This window comes from Aquarana catesbeiana, linkage group LG04 (genome assembly GCF_042186555.1).
Source record: "Aquarana catesbeiana isolate 2022-GZ linkage group LG04, ASM4218655v1, whole genome shotgun sequence".
NCBI lineage: Eukaryota > Metazoa > Chordata > Amphibia > Anura > Ranidae > Aquarana > Aquarana catesbeiana.
This window is the reverse complement of record NC_133327.1, coordinates 597,170,985-597,193,121: the sequence shown is the minus strand read 5'-3', so window position 1 is coordinate 597,193,121 and position 22,137 is coordinate 597,170,985. Positions and strand designations below refer to the sequence as shown.

The following is a 22,137-nucleotide window of genomic DNA, read 5'->3' as shown; positions in this document are numbered from 1 at the left end:
GTCACTGCTCACTGACTGACACAAGGTTGCCAGAGTGGACTAAAAATACTGTAGGTAAGTATACATATATTTTTTTTTTACACTGATTAGGCAGTATAGGTAGCAGGAGGGGATATTTTTAAGACTAGTTCTTGTTAGGCTGGAATTCTACATTAAAGCAGAACTAAACCCTCCTATCTTTTTCAGTACCGATGCATCGAAATTAAAATTCCAGTGCCGAAACCGTAAATTCAGGATGCACTTGATCGACAACCGAAACGGACAGTTTTTAAAAAAGATTGTTTTAAATTTAATTAATGTGGCCGACGATTTGCATTGAAGTCAATGGAATGCGATTTTGCATTGAAGTCAATGGGACGCGATTTTGCATTGAAGTCAGTTGGACGCAGCATGCCATTATTGCAGTGTTGCCAACCGCCCGTAGATTTACGGGCAGCCCGTAAAAACAACCCGTTTTTCGGGGCGCCCGTGAATGCCCGTTACGGGCACCGGTGCCCGTAAAAATGATGGCCGCGAGCCGGCCACGCAACTGCGCATGCACCGTTCCGAAGCCGGCCGGGCTCGGGAAAGCTCGTACGCGCTCGGCCGGGCGGCGCATGCGCAGTAACGTAATACCGCCGCCCGGCGCCATTTTCGAATCGATCGAGCGCAGCCGCGGCGGCAAGGCAAGCTGACAGCTGAGCTGAGCCAGGCGACTCTGTCCTGTCATGCAGTGCATGACTTGGCTGGCTGCACACACAGGAGGTACGGAGAGCGAAGCTGTGGGGGAGAAGGGATTGGGATCTAAAGGAGGACATTACTGGGACTGGAGCCGGAAGAAGTAATATGATGGTGAATAGAGCATATCAGTCTCTGTCCCTGGGCCCTGGCTGCATGGCATATGCAGGGGACAGAGACTGATGTGCTCTATTCACCATCATATTACTTCTCCAGTCCACATCAGATTCATCAGTGTGCTGTGTCCTCCTCCTGTACCCCTTTCACCTCTCCACAGGTCAGGGCAGAGGTGAAAGGGGTACAGGAGGAGGACACAGCACACTGATGAATCTGATGTGGACTGGAGAAGTAATATGATGGTGGACAGGGGAGGAGGCTGCTGTGAGGATGTGTCCTGTCCGCAGTCTTTGTCCACCTCCTGTAGTATGTCCGCAGCCTCTGTCCCCCTCCTGTAGTATGTCCGCAGCCTCTGTCCCCCTCCTGTTTATCGTACAATCGCTTTGAAAGTAGTATTTTCTGTCTGATTTTCGGATCCTGTGTACGGGCCATTAGCCTTTGTTTGATCTGCAGCAGCCAAGGTGATACACATGTGATAAGTTATGACACCAGACATTTGATAGATTGACAGTTTGGTTGAGAACACAAGCAAATGTGACAGTTAGCATTCCCAGCATGCTGGGAATATAACAGTTTTTTTTTTTTAAACTGTTAAATTGATGGGTTTAGTTCCAATTTAACTGTTTCCCAAAAAATTACATTCAAGGCATGCCATGAAAAAACTGTCAGTATTTGCTTATGCTCTCAACAGAACTGTCAAGCCATGAAATTGTTGGTGTCATAACTGATCACGTGCAGCACCATGGCAACTGAGAATCAAAAAGAGTTTGAAGAACAAAATCCTGAGGAAGACCGAAGACAGCAGCTTCCTTGACTATAAAGGATAGGAGGGTTTATTTCTACTTTAAGACCCCCTTCACACTGGAGGCGTTTTTCAGGCGCTAAAGGGCTAAAAATAGCACCTGAAAATGTCTCCCCTGCAGCCCCAGTGTGGGAGCCCGAGTGCTTTCACACTGGAGCAGTGCGCTTGCAGGACATTAGAAGTCCTGCAAGCAGCATCCTTGGGGCGGTGGAGGAGCGGTTTATACACCGCTCCTCCACCGCCCCTGCCCATTGAAATGAATGGGCACCCCTGCCAAAGTGCCTGCAAAGCACTTTGGCAGCGGCACTTTTAACCCTTTCTTTGGCCACTAGCGGGGGTTAAAAGCACCCTACTAGCGCTGCTAAAACGACGGTAAAGCACCGCTAAAACTACCGGTGCTTTACCACTAACGTGGCTGCGCTGTGAGAGTGAAAGGGGTCTTAAAGGGGATGTAAACCCTTGTGTTTTTTCACCTTAATGCATCCTATGCATTAAGGTGAAAAAACACCTGGCAGTGACCCCCTAGACCCTCCGCTTTACTTACCTGAGCCCCGTATTTCCCTCAGTGGGGATGCGCTGTCCCTCTCTCCATGGGGTCCCAGCTCTTGATTGGATAGATTGATAGCAGTGCAGCCATTGGCTCCCGCTGTTATCAATCAAATCCAATGAGGCGAGCGCCGGGGCCAAGTCCGGCATTCGTGTCTATGGATGCAAATGCTGGACTCGGAAGTGAGCCCGCAAGGTAACCCCCTGGGAGAGCGCTTCTCCTAGGGGGTTATCTGATGTGGGGAGGAGCCTCGAGAGCCACCAGGGGACCCCAGAAGAGGATGATCGGGGCCACTCTGTGCAGTGCTCAGTGATTTCTGGGGGGAAGGGACACACCCCCCTCCACACAGCACACAGGAACAGAGCTGAGGCTGTCAATCACAGGCTGTGTGCCCTGTCACCTTTTTTCGCTTGGCATCAGAAAAACTTGTCAGAAGTGACTCTTGCGGATAGCAGATGAACCAGGCAGCAGTGCACTTAAATTGCGCTGTGTCTGGCACTTGGGGGTTTGGTCACTATCACTAGCCACCCTTAGTGTCCTACTCAGTGGCGGCCTCTCATTAGGGGCGCTGACCCCCTAATCCATGCGCCCAGCACCAATTTTACATGCAGGGCACCAGACGCATTGATTCCAATGTTTTTTTTTTTTTTTTCCAAGCATGTGATTAGAGCCGGAGGCTCTAATTGGCTTCAAAAAGGGTGAGCTCGGGGCGCAGTGAGCCCACCCACTTGTGTGACAATAGCGAATTAATATCTGCTATTGTCTTCCTGATTCTCCTCCCGACCAATCAGGAAGCAGGTCCTGAGACCTGATTGGCCGAGAGGAGAAGAATGGGCTTCCAGTCTCCTTCCTCCCACATCATCCAGGCGCACCTGACACTTCGGTTTGACTTCCCTGGTCTCCGGTCCCCGCAGGGGTAAGTGCGGGGCTGGTGGGGCAGGAGGACGGACGAGCGACGGGGGGGCGACCGACCCGGGGGAGGAGTTTTGGGTGGTTTGTTTGCCGCCCCCCCAAAATGGAGCACCAGCCGCCACTGATGCTACTCCTGAATGTGGTGCCATAACCCAATGGTCAGAGATCAAGATCTATGCTGTGTCCTCCAATGAAGGGAAGAGGATTGCTCCAGTACAGGTGCCCTCTGGTGATTTTTTCTGACAATGATGTAGGTTGGTAATGGAAGGAGGTCTGCTGATCTGCACACTAGTCATTGATCAGGCGCCTGGGTGAATGTGGGATGATGACTTCCTATCCTAGTCAGGGTTGTTGCAATCATCCAGTCACATATGATGTCACCCTCCGACACCTCTACAGAGCCCAGCGTCACAGAGGTCCCCTGTACCGTACTCCTTATCAGCTCTCCCCTCCTCCTCTCCCTGTGACTGGACCCGGCTTATCCCTGGACCTGCCCGGCAGCTGCCACGTTTCAGTGGTGACGTCAGCCCAAGCCAGCAGATTCCGCTAGGGGGAGCCGGAGCTACCCCTCCAGGAACCAGGACAAGGAGAGGGAGGGGCCGCACACAGGGGAGGGGTGATGGTTCCCCCTGCGCAGGCGCGGAATGACTGCGGCTCTCTGGGAAATGAAGTTTCTCCCCGCCCATCTTCCATAACTCCGGGACGGCGTGTACGGGCGCTGTAGGACTACATCTCCCAGGGTGCAGCGCGGGGCCGGCCTTCTGTCGCCAGTGCGAAGCCTTCCTGAGTTGGAGTATTCACTATTTCCTGGTTTGGGCCGGCAGCCATTTTGGGGTTACAGAGAGCTCGGGCTTGCGGCGGCTGTGCTGGTATTTGGGGGGTAGTTCCTGGGCTGCTGGGGGGAAGAATTCGTTCTTATTATTAGATCGCAGGTTTGTCTCTGGAACCTTCTGTGGAGCTTCGGTCCGCCGCTTTACTTTCCATTTGTCCCCTGGACCCGGGTTTGGTTGGCGAGGCGGAGGGTCTCCGGTGTTCGGTGTGTTGTGATTCTGCAGAAGCGGTGGAGAGAACAGTGACATGTCCAGCATGAATCCCGAGTAGTGAGTATGATGTGGGGGGACATCCGGGGCCAGGCCGGGGGAGGCCTCTGTCTGATACCTGCTCTGTCATTGTCACTGGAGGGAGGGGAGACCATCCTACACACACTGCTACTCCTCATCTACTCAGGGGATACACACAGGGCCATTGTCACCATCTATAGAGGCACTACAAGGCCCAGCATGTCCTCACAACAGTGTATACAGAAGGGTGCTGGTACTTGTAGTTCTTCTATACCATAAATCCCAGCTCTGCCAGAGACGTGGCCAGGATTTCCTCATGTACTCCTCCCTTCATTTCCTGTATGTCAGACACCCCCTTCCTCCATGGTGATGGTTCATTCCTTCCTGTACCTCACATATCTCACCCCCTATTCCCTGTCTGGATGTCAGACCCCTCTTTATGGTGATGGTTCATTCCTTCTTGTACCCCTCATATCCCCCCCCCCCCGTCCACGGAGATGGTTCATTCCTTCTTGTACCCCTCATATCCCCCCCCCCCCGTCCACGGAGATGGTTCATTCCTTCTTGTACCCCTCATTTCCCCCCCCCCCGTCCACGGAGATGGTTCATTCCTTCTTGTACCCCTCATTTCCCCCCCCCCGTCCACGGAGATGGTTCATTCCTTCTTGTACCCCTCATATCCCCCCCCGTCCACAGAGATGGTTCATTCCTTCTTGTACCCCTCATATCTCACCTCCTATACACTGTCTGTATGTCACCCCCCCCCGGTCTATGGACATGGTTTATTCCTTCCTGTACCCCACATATCTCACCCCCTATTCCCTGTCTGGATGTCAGACCCCTCTTCATGGTGATGGTTCATTCCTTCTTGTACCCCTCATATCTCACCCCCTATTCCCTGTCTGGATGTCGTAGCCCCCTCCATGGAGAGACGGTTCATTCCTTCTTGTACCCCTCGTATCTCACCTCCTATACACCATCTGTATCTTAGACCCCCCCTCCATATAAATGGTTTATTCCTTCCTGTACCCTGTCTGTATGTCAGACCCTCCTCTATGGAGGTGGTTCATTCCTTCTTGTACCTCTCATATATCACCCCCCCCCCCTATACCCTGTCTGTATGTCAAACCCCCCCCCCCCCCTTCCATGGACATGATTTATTCCTTCCTGTACGACTCATATCTCACCCGCTCCCTATACCTTGTCTGTCAGACCCCCACCCCCTCCATATAGATGGTTTGTTCCTTCCTGTACCCCTCATATCTCACCTCCTATATCCTGTCTGTGTGTCTGCTCCCATGTCATGGCAGCATGTGTCTGCACTGTCATTCAGAGACATGGCAATCAGAACCTCATCTGAACCATCAGCATTGTGTGTCCTAGGCTGTCCTATCACATCTGTTGTCTATAGCTATCATAAAGTATCTTGCCTCCATAGCCATCTTCTAGATTACATCAATGATAAACTTATAGGGTCTTAAAAGAGAAGTATGGGTTTAATTTTTTTATTTTTTTTTTATTTTTAGAATCGCACTTGCCTCGGTGGATGCAGCATCTGTCCCTTGGCACCTCTGCACTGAGAACCAGGCGATCAAATATCGCCGATCGCTCGGTTCTGACAGTTCCCCGAGCAGAGAACTGCAGACTGTCAGTCCCAGCTCTCTGCTCCCTCCTCACTCATTGGAGCGCTGAGCTGTGGAGGGGGCGGAGCGGCCGGCTCAGTCTCTCAGCAACTCGCTGAGAGGGGTATCAGTCCAGGCACCTGGCAGATCCAATCTCCCATTGTCGGGATGACGCGGTGCCTGGACTAATATCCGTGATGTCAGCAGAGGGCGGACTTCAGTCCGTTCTCTGCTGAAAACGCATCACAGGAGTGCAAAACGAATTGCACTCTTGTGATCCATAGGAGAAGTCCAGCCAAAGAGTTTTAGCTGGACTTCTCCTTTAAGTCTACGGCCATCCTTTTACATCCTATGTCTGTGACCATCTTATGTCTAAGACCATTGTTTAGGATACATCTATGACTATCTTATCACACAGCTTTATCCAACCTATAGAATCTTAGATCTATGGCCATCTTAGAACATATTACGACTGTAGCCATCTTATAAGATGACCATAGATGTTAGATGCAACAAGATGACCATAGACCTTAAATGCGGTTAGATAACCATAGATCTAAGATGTCAACAGCAGTTAAATATTATAGCATCTTACATCTGTGGCTGTCCTGTAGCTTACTTCTATGCCCATACTGTAACATTTTATGTCTATGGCTACCTTATAACGCAGGAGTAGGAAACCTGGACACCCCAGCTGTGGTGAATCTACCCGTCATGCCCCTGCTTCCTCTGGGAGTCATACCTGTGGCTGTCAGAACCCTGCAATGCCTCATGGGACTTGTAGTTTCACAACAACTGAAGTGCTGAGGTTGTCTACCCTGTTAGAGCAATTTTGGAAGCAAACACTTTTTCTTAGTTTTAGATTTGGATGGAGCTTGGAATATTTAGAACACCTGTTGGATTTATTTTACTCTGTTGATGAAGATTCACTCTGTACTTATGACCACTTTCACTGAAATTGAGAAACAATCCTACATTTTGAGCTGTCGCCAGAACAGCAATCAAGGGGGGAATCTTCCTATGGGTACAAAAGTTTTAACTCTCACAGGAATATTGGAGTTTTCCTACCTGGTGTGTGTGTGTGTGTGTGTGTGTGTGTGTGTGTGTGTATAAGACAGGAAGTTAGGACAAATCTGCCTAAAGGAAGACATAGGCCCAAATAAAACTGGGGTTTTATTCTTTTACTATCTTAAATGAAAAGGGTGGGCAAGGTTTACACATAAAGCGGTTCAATATCGGCCGGAAGTGACAGCAGCGCTGGATCCACTGGGCTTGTAAGTATAGGTATGCATTATAGAAAGAAGATGATGTAAAGGGCATATTAACTGTTTTTTGGGGGGTGGCGGGTGAATTTTCTCTGTAAGGAGCCTCCAGATTTTGGGACATTACAAGAGCCTGCAAGTCCTGCCAGCTGGTGTAACGCTGGTCATTCTGGCACTTGTAGTTTCTCAGTAGGCAGAATTTTGCCAGGCTGACAGCATAAAATGCAGCGGCTCCTCCTCTGATCCGCTGTTGACTTACCGGCAGTCCCATTCACTTTAATGGGAGGGCTGATGATGCGGCAGTGACACAACAGGTTGAGGGATGTGGCGGCAGCAGGTGAGTGGATGCCCACTAACAGGAGCTGCCATGATTGATCTGAAATGACAGGTGTTCTTTAAATGTAAGGATTCATTCTTGCTGGTAGTTAGAATCTTTAATATTTGATAACAAAATGAAGGTTTCCTAATTAAAATAATAAGCTGTCAGGTAAGTAAAACGGCGATATCAGAACCGATGAAAACATACTGAGGAAAAGGGATCTCCCCTTGAAACGCATCAGACACCTGGAAGGTTCTCTGGCGTGTTGGACACGGTCCCAATGACCCGGCCACTTTGTGTCCATTGTGGACTTTGATATGCTTTTATGACTGAATTGTTTGCGAGTATATTTCTTTTATTTCGTATTAATAAATACTATCTGGGTAATGCGCAAGGTTGGTGCACCCTCTCTTCATTTTTTTTCTACAGTATTTCCATTGGGTGTCCCCTGACCTTTGGAGGGCAGCAATGTCTGTGCATTTACCTAGAGCTATAAAGATCCTAGGTGATATCCACTACCGTCCTCGCTTTCAAAAAAAAAAAAAAATATATAAATAAAAAAAAAAATATATATTTATATTTTTTTTTTTTTCCCACCCTGTTTTCCATCTCATATTAGGTCTGCCTCTTTCCCTTTATACGTTTGTATTTTACCTGTTAATCGGCCATACTCTATCATCTTTCCCTTTTTAGAATGTGTTGTCATAGTCACTGCTTTGTTTTGCTGATGGAAGCCTTTGATGCTTATCAATCAAGATTATTATTTTTTCAGTTGTATTTGAACTGCCTGGGTAAGAGATTAGCAATCGTTCTTTGTAATAATTATGGAAGTATAGAATGATTTTCATTTTTTGGAGGCCTTAGGCCTTCCTGCTGCTGAGTAGTTAAGTGGTTGCACATATTGCCAGTAGTCCTTCCAACAGCATCAGCACCAGTGCTTGTAGCTTGGCCAGAGAAGTCTTTTGTTGTAAGCTGTGTTTAAAAGACCAACTACACCTTTCTAATATGGTGTTTTCATCAATTGGACATTGGCAGCCTGCAATACGCGGGGCCTTTTTGAGGTATAAGAATACATTGCATCCTTTGCCTCTTACAGACCTTTTATGTAATTGTCACTCATTTTGTACGGCCTGTTGAAAATGATTAACCCAGTCAAACAGTGGTTTTTAGTTCTAGCTATTAATTGTAAATGTAACTTTAAAAAAATAAATACAAAAATGACAAACTTGCCTGCACTGTGCAGTGGTTTTGCAAAGAAAAGCCCTGAACCTCTCTTGGGTCCCCTTGTGGCCCCCCCCCTTTTCCGATTGCCCCCATAGAAAGCCACTTGCTACAGGGGCACTCCTGCGAGCTGAAGCTGGGCTCTGTGTGTCCATTGCAACACACAGTGTGGCTAGGCCTTGCCCCCTGCTCTCCAGTCACAGGCTTTGACTGACAGCAGCAGGAACAAATGACTCCTGCTGCTGCTTCCATGTCCAGTTAGGGACGGGAGAGGAGAGAACCTCTGCTCTTGGCACAGCACTGAATCGGGCTCAGGTAAGTATTTAGGGAGCTGAATACAGGTGTTTTTAAGGTAAAAAAGCGGAGGTCCGCCCACCCCTGCAAAAATTAAAAGCCAGCAGCTACACATACTGCAGCTGCTGACTTTTAACAATAGGACACTTGCCTGTCCTGCAGTCCAGCGATGTCGGCACTGCGGCTGTTTCCGTCAGATGCTGCCGCCATTGCCTGTAAGGGAACCTGGCAGTGCAGCGTTATGGCTTCACGCCTGGTCTCTACTGAGCATGCAGGAGGCACCGCTGCGCTCTCCTACTGGCTCGGCGGTGGGGGAAGGAGGAGGGAGTCGAGCCTCTGATGTAATTCGCCACTGCCCGGAAGTGGGGACAGGATACCTGTCCCCCCCCCCCTGTAAGTTGCAAAATGTGGTGCCGGAGGGGTGGAGGAGACAAATGAGCAGACGTTCCACTTTTGGGTGGAACTCCACTTTAAAGTGTAAGTTCACCTTTACAGAAAATCTGTAGGGTGAACTTACACTGGACCCCCTCCCCAACCCCCCCCAGTCCCGCCATACAGAGGAGTCCCACGATCCCCCTCACACTGGGACGTCGCTTCACCAGTCCAGTGATTTGAAATCCCCACTGCTTAATCTTCTATCAGTACCTCTCAGTGTATGGATAGGAGGCATTCTAATTGGTCAGCACTGTCTCGTGGACGGCACTGACCAATCAGACTCCCTCTAGCCTATCCTGTCAGTGCTGGAGGAGAGGAGAGAAATCCAGGAGGATTTCAAATCCCTGGTGCCTGACAGTGGGGGATCACGGGACGAGGGGGTCCAATATAAGTTCACCTTACAGATTTTCTGCAGAGAATGCATTGAGGTTAAATAAAAAGTCTTCCTTTACAACCCCTTTGAGGATCGCATTAAAGGTATAAAAGTCTCAGGATGCTGCCTGGCTGTGATTCTGGTATTTTTAAGCTCCTCCAAATTTTGTGGTCATTAGATTGTCCCCAAATGATCTTAAACTTGGTCCTCCTATAAAAAGTAACCATGAAACCACTAGGTGCATTGGATACTTCAGAAGCAGGAACATGTGTAATATCAATATTGTTTCTCAGCCATTTCAGATGTGTTGTGCTTAAGTTAACGCTTCAGCATTAAAACCTTTTCATGTGAGCAGTTTTTCAATGGTATTTTTAATTCATTAAGGCGCTTTATTTGTTGTACTGTAGATGGTTTCAGTTATTTAAAGAGGAATTTCATTCCCCTGCTTTAATTTATTTTTTTTTTAATTCATGCCCTCCTAACCTTTTTATGCTGGGTTGACCATACTAAACATACTAACACACCCAGCGAATCCAGCTTTGTCTTGCACCGCCATTGTCCTGCCAGACGTCATGGGGGTCGGCTGTCCCTTCCGGGTTCTTGTAGCCAGCCCCTTCCGATTAACACATCTCTGGGTCCTTCCTCCTAAGTGCTGTATACTTCATATGATTCCTTCTGGGTTATCCAATAAAGGAGCAGGCTAAAGTCCTTGTCTAGGGCAGAATGGGGGCAGAGTGGATCATGAATACAAAAATAGGTTATACAAATCCAAAAGTGTTGCTTATTATGAGTGTTCTTCAAAAAGTTTCCACACTTTAAAAAAAAAAATTTTTTTTTAACTCTATTAAATATAACAAGTGTGGAAACATTTTGAAGATCTGTCGTATTAAGGAGGAGAAGCTATACAATGGGCAAAGAGATATTTTGGAACAAGTCACCTTTAAGTTTGCTTAAAGGCATAGTGGCCATGTAAGCCTCCTGGTGGTGGCTACATGTCCTAGGATGACCTGATAAATGTTGGTACATTTCTTTTTGGAGACCTGCAGCTTTCCCATGCGTAATATAGACCAGGTTAATTAGCAGTGAAACGTTGGGCCTCGCACTGCTCTGAAGTTTGACAGATGTCCTTTTTGATATGATTTCTTATGTTTGTTTTGTTATAACTAAAGGATTTACGTGATCCATTAGTTGTGTAGGGTGGGCCTGTACTTGATCAGTAGCTGCAACCTGGTGGTATATGACAGCTGTCATATAGGTTTTGGGTGGTGGTGTCAAAGTAAAAGCCCTTTTCTCATTGTGGAGAATGATGAACAGGAAAATGCTCGCTGTTCTCAAGTATCATTTGAAGAAAGATCTTCCCCAGCCTCACCCACCTTAATTCTGGCCTGGGATGGCTGGGTGAGCCGATGGTGTATTTCAGTAGGAGTTAATTATACCTACATGGTTCGTAATTGCAATTTATAGTACCCAACGTTAGCTGTCTGGGTTCTAGATTGATCACTATAGATTGAGTGATCACCATGGACTGAGGTATTGAGCCACAAAGGATCTATCTAGCAGAAAGACAGACAATATGGAAACAGAAACCAAACAGTTATTTCAGTTTCAGATGTCGGCATGATGATGTAGGTTTTGTATCTACAGCAAGTGGCAGTCCTATTACAGAGAGAATTATACCGGCTCTATAAATACACTGCAGTGCTGGAGGTTTTCTGTTTTAACATTGTTCTGTGAAGATAGAGGTAGACTGTTTGCTGTTGCTAATAAATGTGTCCTCTGTGGGCTGTGAATGAATCCACAGCCAGCCTTCCGTTTAGCAGCGAGTCATGTGTGTGTCACATGGTTCTTACAAAACACATTACTGCTGGTTTCGCAATCTGCTGCCTGGAGCTGCCGTTATCACTTCCTTTTAGAAATCTAGAGACATTTAGACACTATTGGGGGATAATTCCATAGAGTAAGTAATTTTCATTTATTTATTCCAGTATTTTGTTTTAGCTTGTGTTCTGTGAAGTGAACCTTTTTATTCAGGTCCCAGTATGCAGCAGTTCTAATAACTACAGAGCAAGGGTTAGTAAAGTTCAGTATTTTTCTTCAGCTTGTTTTTCCAGGCTGGCAGAACATGATTTTCCATCCACCATTTTTTAGCCGGCCAGATACATTGGGTTTATTTTTTCAGGATTGTTTATTTCAGTTTAGTACTGAAACAAATAACAAATAACAAAAAATACATATAAATGCCAGTATTACTGGCTTTTTATCAAGTAATAAAATAATGCTACAAAAGGTTTAGGCTCCTGCTATTTTGTTAGTGAATTTGGACTTTTGTCTATTCTCTTTATTGCCCATTGCCTTATGCTTTGCTTAAGTAATGGGGCTCTGGATTTACTTTAGCCATAGTCCTGGTTAAGTAATTTTTTAGATTTTAGTAAAAGGAAAATTATATGGTTTTCCAAATTTTTTACAAATATTTAAAAAGCTTTGCGTGGATTTGTATTCAGCTCCCTTTTACTCTGCTACTAAAATCTAGTGGAACCAATTGCCTTCAGAAGTCACCTAATTAATAGTCCACCTGTGTGTAATTTATTAGCATAAATACCGCTGTTCTGTGAAGCCCTCACAGGTTTGTTAAAGAATTTTAGTTAACAAACTGCATGATGAAGGCCAGGGAAACACACCAGACAGGTCAGGGATAAAGTTGTGGAGAAGTTTTAAAGCGGGGTTAGGTTAAAAAATAATATTCCAAGCTTTGAACATCTCACAGAGCACTATTCAATCCATCATCCGAAAATAGAGTATAGCACATCTGTAAACCTACCAAGACATGGTAACTCTGGAGGAGCTGCAGAGATCCACAGCTCAGGTGGGAGAATTTGTCCACAAAACTATTAGTCGTGCACTCCACAAATCTGACCTTTATGGAGGAGTGGTAAGAAGAAAGCCATTGTTGAAATAAAGCCATAAGAAGTCCCGTTTGCGATCAGCTTTGTGGAGGACACAGCAAACGTGGAAGAAGGTGCTCTGATCAGATGAGACCAAAATTTTACTTTTTGGCCTAAAAGCCAAACCCTATGTGTGGGGGAAAATGAATACTGCACATCACCCTGAACATACCATTCCCACCATGAAACATTGTGGCGGCAGCATCATGTTGTGGGGATGCTTTTCTTCAGCAGGGACAGGGAAGCTGGTCAGAGTTGATGGGAAGAGGGATGGAGCCAAATACAGGGCAAGCGTAGAAGAAAACCTGTTAGTCTGCAAAAGACTTGAGACTGGGGCGGAGGTTCACCTTCCAGCAGGCCAACGACCCTAGGGGGACTTTTACACTGGGGCATCGGCGGGTTTTCAAAAGCTAGCGGGACGCTTTTAACCCCCGCTAGTGGCTGAAAAATGGTTAAAAGCGCCGCTGCCCGTTGGTTTCAATGGGCAGGGCCGCGTTAGGAGCGGTGTATACACCGCTCCTAATGCACCTCAAAGATGCTGCTTGCAGGACTTTTTTTAGCGTCCTGTCAGCGCACCGCTCCAGTGTGAAAGCCCAATGGCTTTCACACTGGAGTGACAGGAGAGGCGCTATTTTTAGCGCTATAGCGCCTGTAAAGCGCCTCAGTGTGAAAGTAGCCTAAACATACAGCCAGAGCTTTAATGGAATGGTTTATATTAAAACATTCATGTGTTAGAATGGCCCAGTCAAAGTCCACACCTCAATCCAATTGAGAATCTGTGGCAAGACTTGAAAACTGCTTTCCAATCTGACAAAGTTTGAGTTATTTTGCAAAGAATGACCAAAAATGTAACTCAAAGCTGGTAGAGACATCCCCGAAAAGACTTGCAGCTGTAATTGCAGTGAAAGGTGGTTCTACAAAGTATTGACTCGGGGGCTGAATACAAATGTACGCCACACTTCACATTTTATTTGTAAACTATTTTGAAAACAATGTATCATTTTGCTTCCACTTCACAATTATGTGTCGCTGTGTGTTGGTCTATCACATAAAATCCTAATAAAATACAATAACATTTTTGGTTGTAACATTTCAAAATGTGGAAAATTTCAAGAGGTATGAATTATTTTTCAAGGCACTTTACATATTGGCATCTTTTATTCCCTAAAAATTAATCCAGAAACCCAGTTTATTAGGACAACAGCTCCTTCTCTTCCCTTTTTTTTTTTTTTTTTATTTTTTCCTGCTGAGCATTTCTTTAAAACTCATTATTTTATTTTTTTTTCTTCAGTACCATTAAGTTTTCTGCATTCTGTATAGAAACTAGATGGCATTATTGTAGTCAGCTGCGGGATAAGTTGATTGCATGTTTTAGTTTGTCACATGGATTGTTGCTAATTTTCTCTGTCAGATTACTGACAGCTTTCTGTGTTTTATAGAATTGTAAAAGAATTCTGTAGTATTTCTAGCAAACCACAAAAATATGCGTGTTTTATGGTTTTCACTCTGAATGAGTGACTTGTGATTTTTATGCCCCTAGGCCTTCTCCCCCACTGCAGTCTACATTTTAGGTTTTAGGCTTTTGATGAAAACTTTCTATCTATAAAAAGGCTCATTAACTCTATGCTCACCCCTGTACATGCTATTTTGTCATCATTCTTAGAATAGTGCTTTAGAAGGCAACAATATATGAACAATGTTCTCTAAAGCTGTGTACACGCTATGAGAAAATCGGGGAAAAAATTCTGTAAGAGGCACCATTGTTATTTTTTCGTTTAGTGTGTTCACAACTTTCAATAACCGATTCAAACTTTCCATACGGAAATCTCCGAAGTGACAAACTCCAAATTTTTTTTTCTCTCGTTCGGGAACAGAACTAACGCTTTTCATTTAATGTGTACTTTTTTTTTTTAATCGGATACCAAAGACTGTGCAGGATCGTAAACAACGACAAAAAAGCCTTTGTCGTACGAGAGTTTTTGTACATTTCGTACTATTCTCTGTTTCAACTTGCTGTGAAAGGGGAGGAAAACCAGGCAATTGTTCTTCCTATTTTTTTAATAGTGTATACTGGGCTTAAGATATAAAACTTAACCTAGAATTCAGGGTTCTGTGATATGCCCTATATGCCGCCTGTTTCTGAAGACTGCAATTGCAAACTGGAAAGATGAACAAATCTTTTTGAATTGGTTGTATTGAAGGGTCTGCAAAGAAACCCTGGTTGTCTTTTCGATCCAAGTTAGAAGTGTATAAAAGAATTTGAAATGTCCGTGAGGCCCAAGCTGTGTTTTTAGTATTGACTCAAATACATAACACAACGTGATACATTTTTTGATTTGATGGATCTATTTTGTAAACTGAAAAAATGGCACGTTACCCTTTTTTATACATGTTTGCAGCGTTCTCCTTTTTATTCCAGGATGCTGCTGCTGTGCAGAGGGAGGAATCCTTCAACAGAAAACCTAGAAGTCATGCTTTGCTGCACTTTGATGGTGACATTTTAGTTCCATTTGTACAGCAGACACACTATCGCAGCGGCCTGGAACTTCTAAATAGAGCAATTTTTAATATTTTTATTTCTGTTTGCTTTCTTTGACTTTTCCCTCTGTCCCACGGTGTGCATCTGCTTCCCAAGCTTCCTTTGTAGCAGAGAAGTAGTAAAATGCATCAGGTTAGCATACTAACAAGCCCATTGTTCAGTCCATGCCAGAAGGTGGATGTTGGTAAATGATATTGCTTTTGAATAATTTGAAATAGAAATGCAGCAGAAAAGACTGGCCTGTTGCCTAGCAGTGCACTGCCGAGCTCCTAATACTTTGCTGTTGTTTTGCAGCCTGCATTTTAAAAATGTTAAGTGCTTTGTGTAAGGAAAAGGTTCAGAGTTCCTCTGTTCCCCAGCTACATGTTGTGCCTTTAATGTATTATTGATGAAATAAGTGACATGTTACACCTTCTCAGACTTTGTACCCTGAATGCATCATCAGTATGTTTTCTGAAATCTCTAAAACTGACATGATATAGATTATCATCCTATTCTTCACAGTATCTTAATTCATGGTGTTTGCAGGAATTCTTTAGCACTTGCAGACATAAAGCCGAGAATTTCACTGGATTTACCAGGGTAGTTTTAAAATAATTTTGATCAAGATACCCGTGGACTAGCTCTTCAAAAAAAAAAAAAAAAATTATGCCCAATTAAGCTGATTTTGACATAATGTTGGTTGGTGTATAATTACCATGTGACATTCCTCCTGCCAGGAGCACCACTACAGATTATTTGGGGTTGCATTGTTGCTGCATCCTTTTCATTTGCATGTAGTGAGAAGCTGTTGTTTTGCTCAGCACTTTTTCATATTGAACCATGCAGATGTCAGGAATGCATGTTGGGTGTTAAGCTGGGATATAATTCTAGATGGCAGAATATGGAATCTAAATGTCAAGCAGTGTTTACCTAGCTGGATTTAAAGCGAAGCGGACCTATAAAAAATCTAAATGAATAACGATCTGCAGCTTTTGTAGAATTTGCAAGTTAATATTTCGACATGCTTAATGACCTCTTATAAATATGTAGACTGTCATACGAAGACTGTCCCGATTTTATCCCAATAATTCTTTGTTCTCAGATACCCCCTCTAACTCAGACCTCATATCAGAATTTTTTTTCTCAGTTATGACTGCGGTTATGACCTCTATTAAATCATTTGCATGGGATTAACAAAGTCAAGAAGATCTTCTAATATTGTTTAAGACTAGAGCTGAGAGACACTGGTCACACCTAATGATGTCAGCAAATTCTGATTGGACAGTAAAAGCAGCTAATACAGGGCTCGACAAAACCCAGCATGCCATGGCTACAAATTGGGTCCTGGCTCTGGGGCTTTTGTCAGCTTATTCCCATCACTGAGCAATTCCTATTGCCTGATTCCCCAGACATGCAGTTCTGGGCATCAGGCAGCTGGTTGCTGACCACATGGTTGACTAGCCCTGGGCATCCATTGACTTCCTCCTAAACCCCCCCCCCCCCTTGTGCCACCACCACGGAGCACATTAGGCGCGCTCTGATCACTGTGTCCAATCACAGCTGATCACGCTGTAAACAGACTTCGGCAGTACTTTCCTCACACACTGTCACAGCGTGAGGAAATGAGAGCTGTTAACCGGCAAATCTGATGGGCACATTTACACTGATCGCTGCACATTAGTAGAGAAGAAAAATTACTTATTTTTCAACCAAATTTTTCAACCAAAATTAACTTTTTGCTCTGTTAAATTTATAGTCTTTTTTTTGAAAATAAAGCTTTGTTAAAAAAAAATTGGCTCCTAACTTTTTTAGCTGGCTCCTAGAGTCAAAGCCAATGTGTCAAGCCCTGAGATAATAGGATAATTAATATTTGTGTAAATGCCTGTGAGGGGGTATTAACTAGCGGGAGATCAGCGTTCTTCAAAGTTTTACCAATTATGTTACTATATTGGTTGTGTGGCTTTCTAATTCTCTTGTGTGTAGATGAGAGAGGGAGATGAACCCTGTATGAGCACAAAACCCAGAGCTTGCATTTGCAGCCACAGCACCTTGAGCGCTACTCTATCGATAGTGGAGCCAAGGAACAGTCTGGAGGTGAATGTTTAATGGAATTAATATTTTCCCTTCCGGTTTCTGTTCCATGTTCTTATACTAAAATATTGATGGGTCACTGAGGGACCATTCACAAGTGATTTTAAGCTTGGCTTGGGAAAACTCATGGGTGCACGCATCTAATTGTTAAGATTTGCCCACCCTTAAGTATTTAGGACTTCCAGGCTGGAGCTGAAGAGCCTTTTGAGTTATTTGGAAAAGCGGCTTGAGATTTCAGAAGTGCTTGCTAAACCTGATGTTTTCTGAGAGGTATTGGCCCCTGAGAATAAAAAATACTCATGTCTACTTTTGCCTTGAAAACCATACATATTAGAAGAACATTGCCTGCTCTTGATAATTTTGATCTTTTAATCCATCACCAGTTTGAGAGTTATGGGTTGATTAGATCGGGCCTGGCCCGATTTCACCCAGACCTAGGAACTAACTTTAACCACCTCAATACAGGGCACCTAAACCCCTTCCTGCCCAAGCCATTTTTCAGCTTTCAGCACTAATGGGTGGCACTGGTGGGCACAGGCGGCACAGATTGGTGGCATTGATGGGCAGCAGTAATAGCCAGCACTGACTGGCATCACTAATAGCCACTGATTGCTGGCACTTGTGGGCATTTAATTATAATCAGGGCACTGATGATCAGTCCCCTGATTACATACCTAGATGTCCCCTGTGAGGAGATGCCGCTGATCGGCTCTCCTCACACTTTCAGTGTGAGGCGAGGAGCGCCGATTACTGGCATCTCTGTGTTTACATGTGACTGGCTGTGATTGGACACAGTTGATCACATGGGTAAAGGGCCGTGGCTCTTTACACGGATCGGGGTCGTGCTGTGTCCCAGCAACACGGTGCGGCCGCCGCACTAGGTGTGCGAGAGCTGCCGTTTTGGGAGGTTGTCATATGACGTCCACCCAGAACGAGAGCCGCACTGCCCAGCTGTCATATGTTGGTGGACGGGTGGCAAGTGGTTAAAAACCTAGGAGCCATTACTATATAACCTGCATACGTCTACATAAGTAGCTGAAAGGATACATATTAACCAAAAGGTAAGGGAAAAACCTTTGTTCTATTAATTTTTGAATAGACTTCAATATCTGAAAATAAAAGTACAGAACATTAAAGTGGTTCTAAGAGTCTAAACCTAAACAGCTTTTATTTTTATTTTTTTTTACCTTGAAGCGGAGTGCCACTCAAAAGTGTAACTTCCGCTTTAAGGACTCCTAACCCACTGAATATGCCACATCATTTTGGGGGTGGGGGGGGGGGAGTGGGTACCTAGTTTTGACAGGTTCCCGGCTGTGGAGCCTCAAGCTGTCACAGCTGGGTGCCCACACTAGTGATGCCGTCACGTGGGAGAGAACCGAGGCTTCGGGCGACCGCATTGCTAGATCGTGGGACAGGTGAGTGTGTGTTAGTTCAGCAGATACACTTTTTGTAGCTGCTGACTGTTAATAAATAGATAAATGAGTGCAACTCCGCTTTAATGCATTTCTTACATTAAGAAAAAAAAATGGCTCTCAGGGGACTCTCCCTCCTCATTGGCTAGGACAGCAGCGGGGGCCATTGGCACCCGCTGCTGTCAATCACAGCCAATGAGGAGAGGGGGTGGGCCCAAGCCATGACTCTGTGTGTAAGTGGACATGCAGAGCTGCAGCTCAGGAGTGAGCCTGTTTGGGTTCCCCCATTGCAAGCTGTTTACTATAGGGGCAGGAGGGAGGGACCAGGAGCACTGGTGGGAGACCTGAGAAGGGGAGGATCAAGACTGCTCTGTGCAGAACCACTGCACAGAGCAGCTAAGTATAACATGTTTTTTGTGGTGTGTGCTTTTATTTTATTTTTTGTTTTACTATCACTTTAAGGGCAGGTTTGCCTGGAGGGAACCCACCCCTTAAGGGCACATAGATGCATGTGATGCCCAGCAAGAGCACAATGGCAGCGAAGGCATCCCCTGTGTCCCTGCACTCATTTTCTTTCCATGTGCACCTTGCTGCAAAGGTCAATTATAGATTCTGGTGGTTGCCACTTTTTTATGCAATACTATTGCACAGATCAGGTAAGTATAGCATCTTTCAAAACCGGTCCTGGAGCTGACAAATGACCTCTCCTGAAAATGCTCATTACCTGACTGTTATGTCTTTAGCTACAATGCCCAGTCACTAATGCAGAACAAATATGCAGATAAGGACTTCTCACTCTACCTTAACTTTCTTGATCAGCCAGACAGAACAGGTTGTTTGAACCAGGCCAGTTATGCAATACAATTAAAGTGTGTTTAAGGGGAAAGACCTGTTTTAGTTTCAGAGTTTTGAATAGTTGGAGCTGTCTGTTTTTTTTATTGTCTCTGTTAATGACAGCTCATATATTTTGTCCTGGAGGCCAATGACCAATCTTCCAATAGGTACACCTGTCCTATTGATTACAGCGTGACAAGTTGTTTTCCTCTCACTCCTGTTGTGCATTGGGGCAGGAGGTCAAGAAATATTTTCCTAATGGGAAACCAACAAAAAACCTGCCAGGAGGTCTAACCATTGTCTGCTTTAGGAATACATAAAAGAAGTAGTAAAGGTTTTAAAAAAACAAATCCTGCAAGGTAAAGGCATGAAGACTTGACTTGAAATTAAGCCCTCCAGTGGCACATTCACTGCTGCGGTGACATCTTCACCCGGTCGTCTTCTGAGTTTTCAGGCTGCGGCCGCTTGAATGGCTGAGCTACGAAGTCACTCTTGCGCTGTCACTAGAGTCATGGCTGCAGTACAGGGCTCTGTAGGAATGGCACTGGTTGGCACCCCTCTTGCCATCGTCCTCCTGTCCTTTCTCCAAGTTCTCCTTACATCTTCAGGGATCTCCAGTTGCTTCCTTGAGAGATACAGGTTGGGGGTCACTGCGTGGCTGAGCTCGGAACTACAGCCTCAGATTGGTGCTGCTTCCCAGCTCTGCCAGTCAACTGAGCAATGCATATGATGTCACCGGGCAGCAGGTGTGCTTTGGTATTTAGGTTTGGTTCACACTATTGCGACTCCCATGCAACCTATTATACTATCTGGCACGAAAGTCGCATCAAAGTACTGCTGGAACCTTTTATTAACCACTTCCCTACCCGGCTATTGTCAAATGACGTCCACAGATGGGATCTCCCATCCTGGGTGGACGTCATATAACGGCCTGGGGGGCACGCACTCGCCGTGTTGCTCGGGACCCGCTGCGTGTGCCCGGCGGCCGCGATGTCCGCCGGGCACCCGCAATTGCCTGTTAACCGGGCCGGACCATGGATCTGTGTATGTAAACACACAGATCCATGTCCTGTCAGTTGAGAGGCGAGCGATCTGTGTTCCCAGTACAGCGGAACACTGATCGGTCTCCTCCCCTTGTACGTCCCCGCCCCCTACAGTTAGAATCATTCCCTAGGAAACATATTTAACCCCTTGTGTCCCCCTAGAGGTTAACCCCTTCACTGCCTGTCACATTTACACAGTAATCAATGCAATTTTATAGCATTGATCGCTGTATAAATGTGAATGGTCCCAAACGTGTCAAAAGTGTCCGATGTGTCCGCCATAATGTCACAGTCACGAAAAAAAAATCGTGATCGCCGCTATTACTAGTAAAAAAAAAATAAATAAATTTAAAAAAAAAAAAATGCCATAAATCTATCCCGTATTTTGTAGACGCTATAACTTTTGCGCAAACCAATCAATATACACTTATTGCAATTTTTTTTTTTTTTTACCAAAAATATGTAGAAGAATACGTATCGGCCGAAACTGAGGAAAAAATTTGTTTTTTTTTTAAAAAAATGGGATATTTATTATAGCAAAAAGTAAAAAATATTGTTTTTTTTTTTCAAAATTGTCGCTCTTCTTTTGTTTATAGCGCAAAAAATAAAAACCGCAGAGGTGATCAAATACCACCAAAAGAAAGCTCTATTTGTGGGGGAAAAAAGGACATCAATTGTTTTTGGGTACAACGTCGCACGACCGCGCAATTGTCGTTTAAAATGCGACAGCGCTGAAAACTAAAAATTGGCCTGGGAAGGAAGGGGGTGAAAATGCCCTGTATTGAAGCGGTTAAAGACACTGACTTTAGTCACATGGATTGAAATGAGTGCCATTGAAATAAATGGGTTTCGATTTGTCATGCAACTTCAGTCACAAGTCCCATTATAAGTGCACTAGTGTTAACAGAGCCTTAGATGGTTCTTTTTTGTTGTACATCATGAGATACCACTGACACCTCTGCCAGCAACCTGCATCCCACCTGATGGGCAGAACGTGGGTCTGCTGCCACTAAGTAGGCAGGTGCAGATAGCCAATCCTCAGGCAGCATCGTGCAGTGCAAGCAATCACTAACCCCTGGGGTGCTGAGTGCCTCCTTTCCAAATCTTTCCCCAGACTTCTTCCTCTAGAGGTGAGCTTGGGCCAAGAACCAGCTTTCAGTGGAGAGAGTTGGTGTTGGCATGTCTGCTTCTCAGGGAAGCATCTGACCCCACATTGCAGCTCTGATAACAAGAGAAGTTTTTCAGTCACCATGACGACCAAGAATTGTCCATGCCTTTGTTAGATCATTATGCCTGATTGCTATTTTTCCCTGCAACCATGAGAGCTTTTGGCTGCCCTTAACTTGGGGTATATTCACACCACACCTCATGTATTGCATTTTTTTTTTAATGCGTTCTGTGTTGATTTGCATTTTACATGCTCACTTTTTTTTTTTTTTTTTTTTTTTGGATTAAAACATTGTAAGGAATGTGTTGACTCATCTGTACATGTCTGCTGTGATCTGTTGAAGCTCTCCCAGTGTGTACAGTCAGTGAGTCGGGCACCAATCTCCTTCCATATCGGTCCTTTTTCAAGATGCTTAGGATCATGGAGAATCGGATGATTTTGGAC

The 22,137-nt window shown here is 45.0% G+C and overlaps 1 protein-coding gene across 1 annotated transcript in view; it reads left to right on the top strand.

Moving 5' to 3' along the window:
* The first annotated feature begins 3,845 nt into the window (after nt 1-3,845).
* RAB1A (RAB1A, member RAS oncogene family) overlaps nt 3,846-22,137 on the top strand; it is a 70,364-nt gene continuing 52,072 nt past the window's right edge. Inside the window, exon 1 of the mRNA XM_073628208.1 lies at nt 3,846-4,195. Within this exon, the coding sequence (XP_073484309.1) occupies nt 4,173-4,195 (23 nt within the window). The 5' untranslated portion in view covers nt 3,846-4,172. The remainder of the gene's footprint in view (nt 4,196-22,137) is intronic.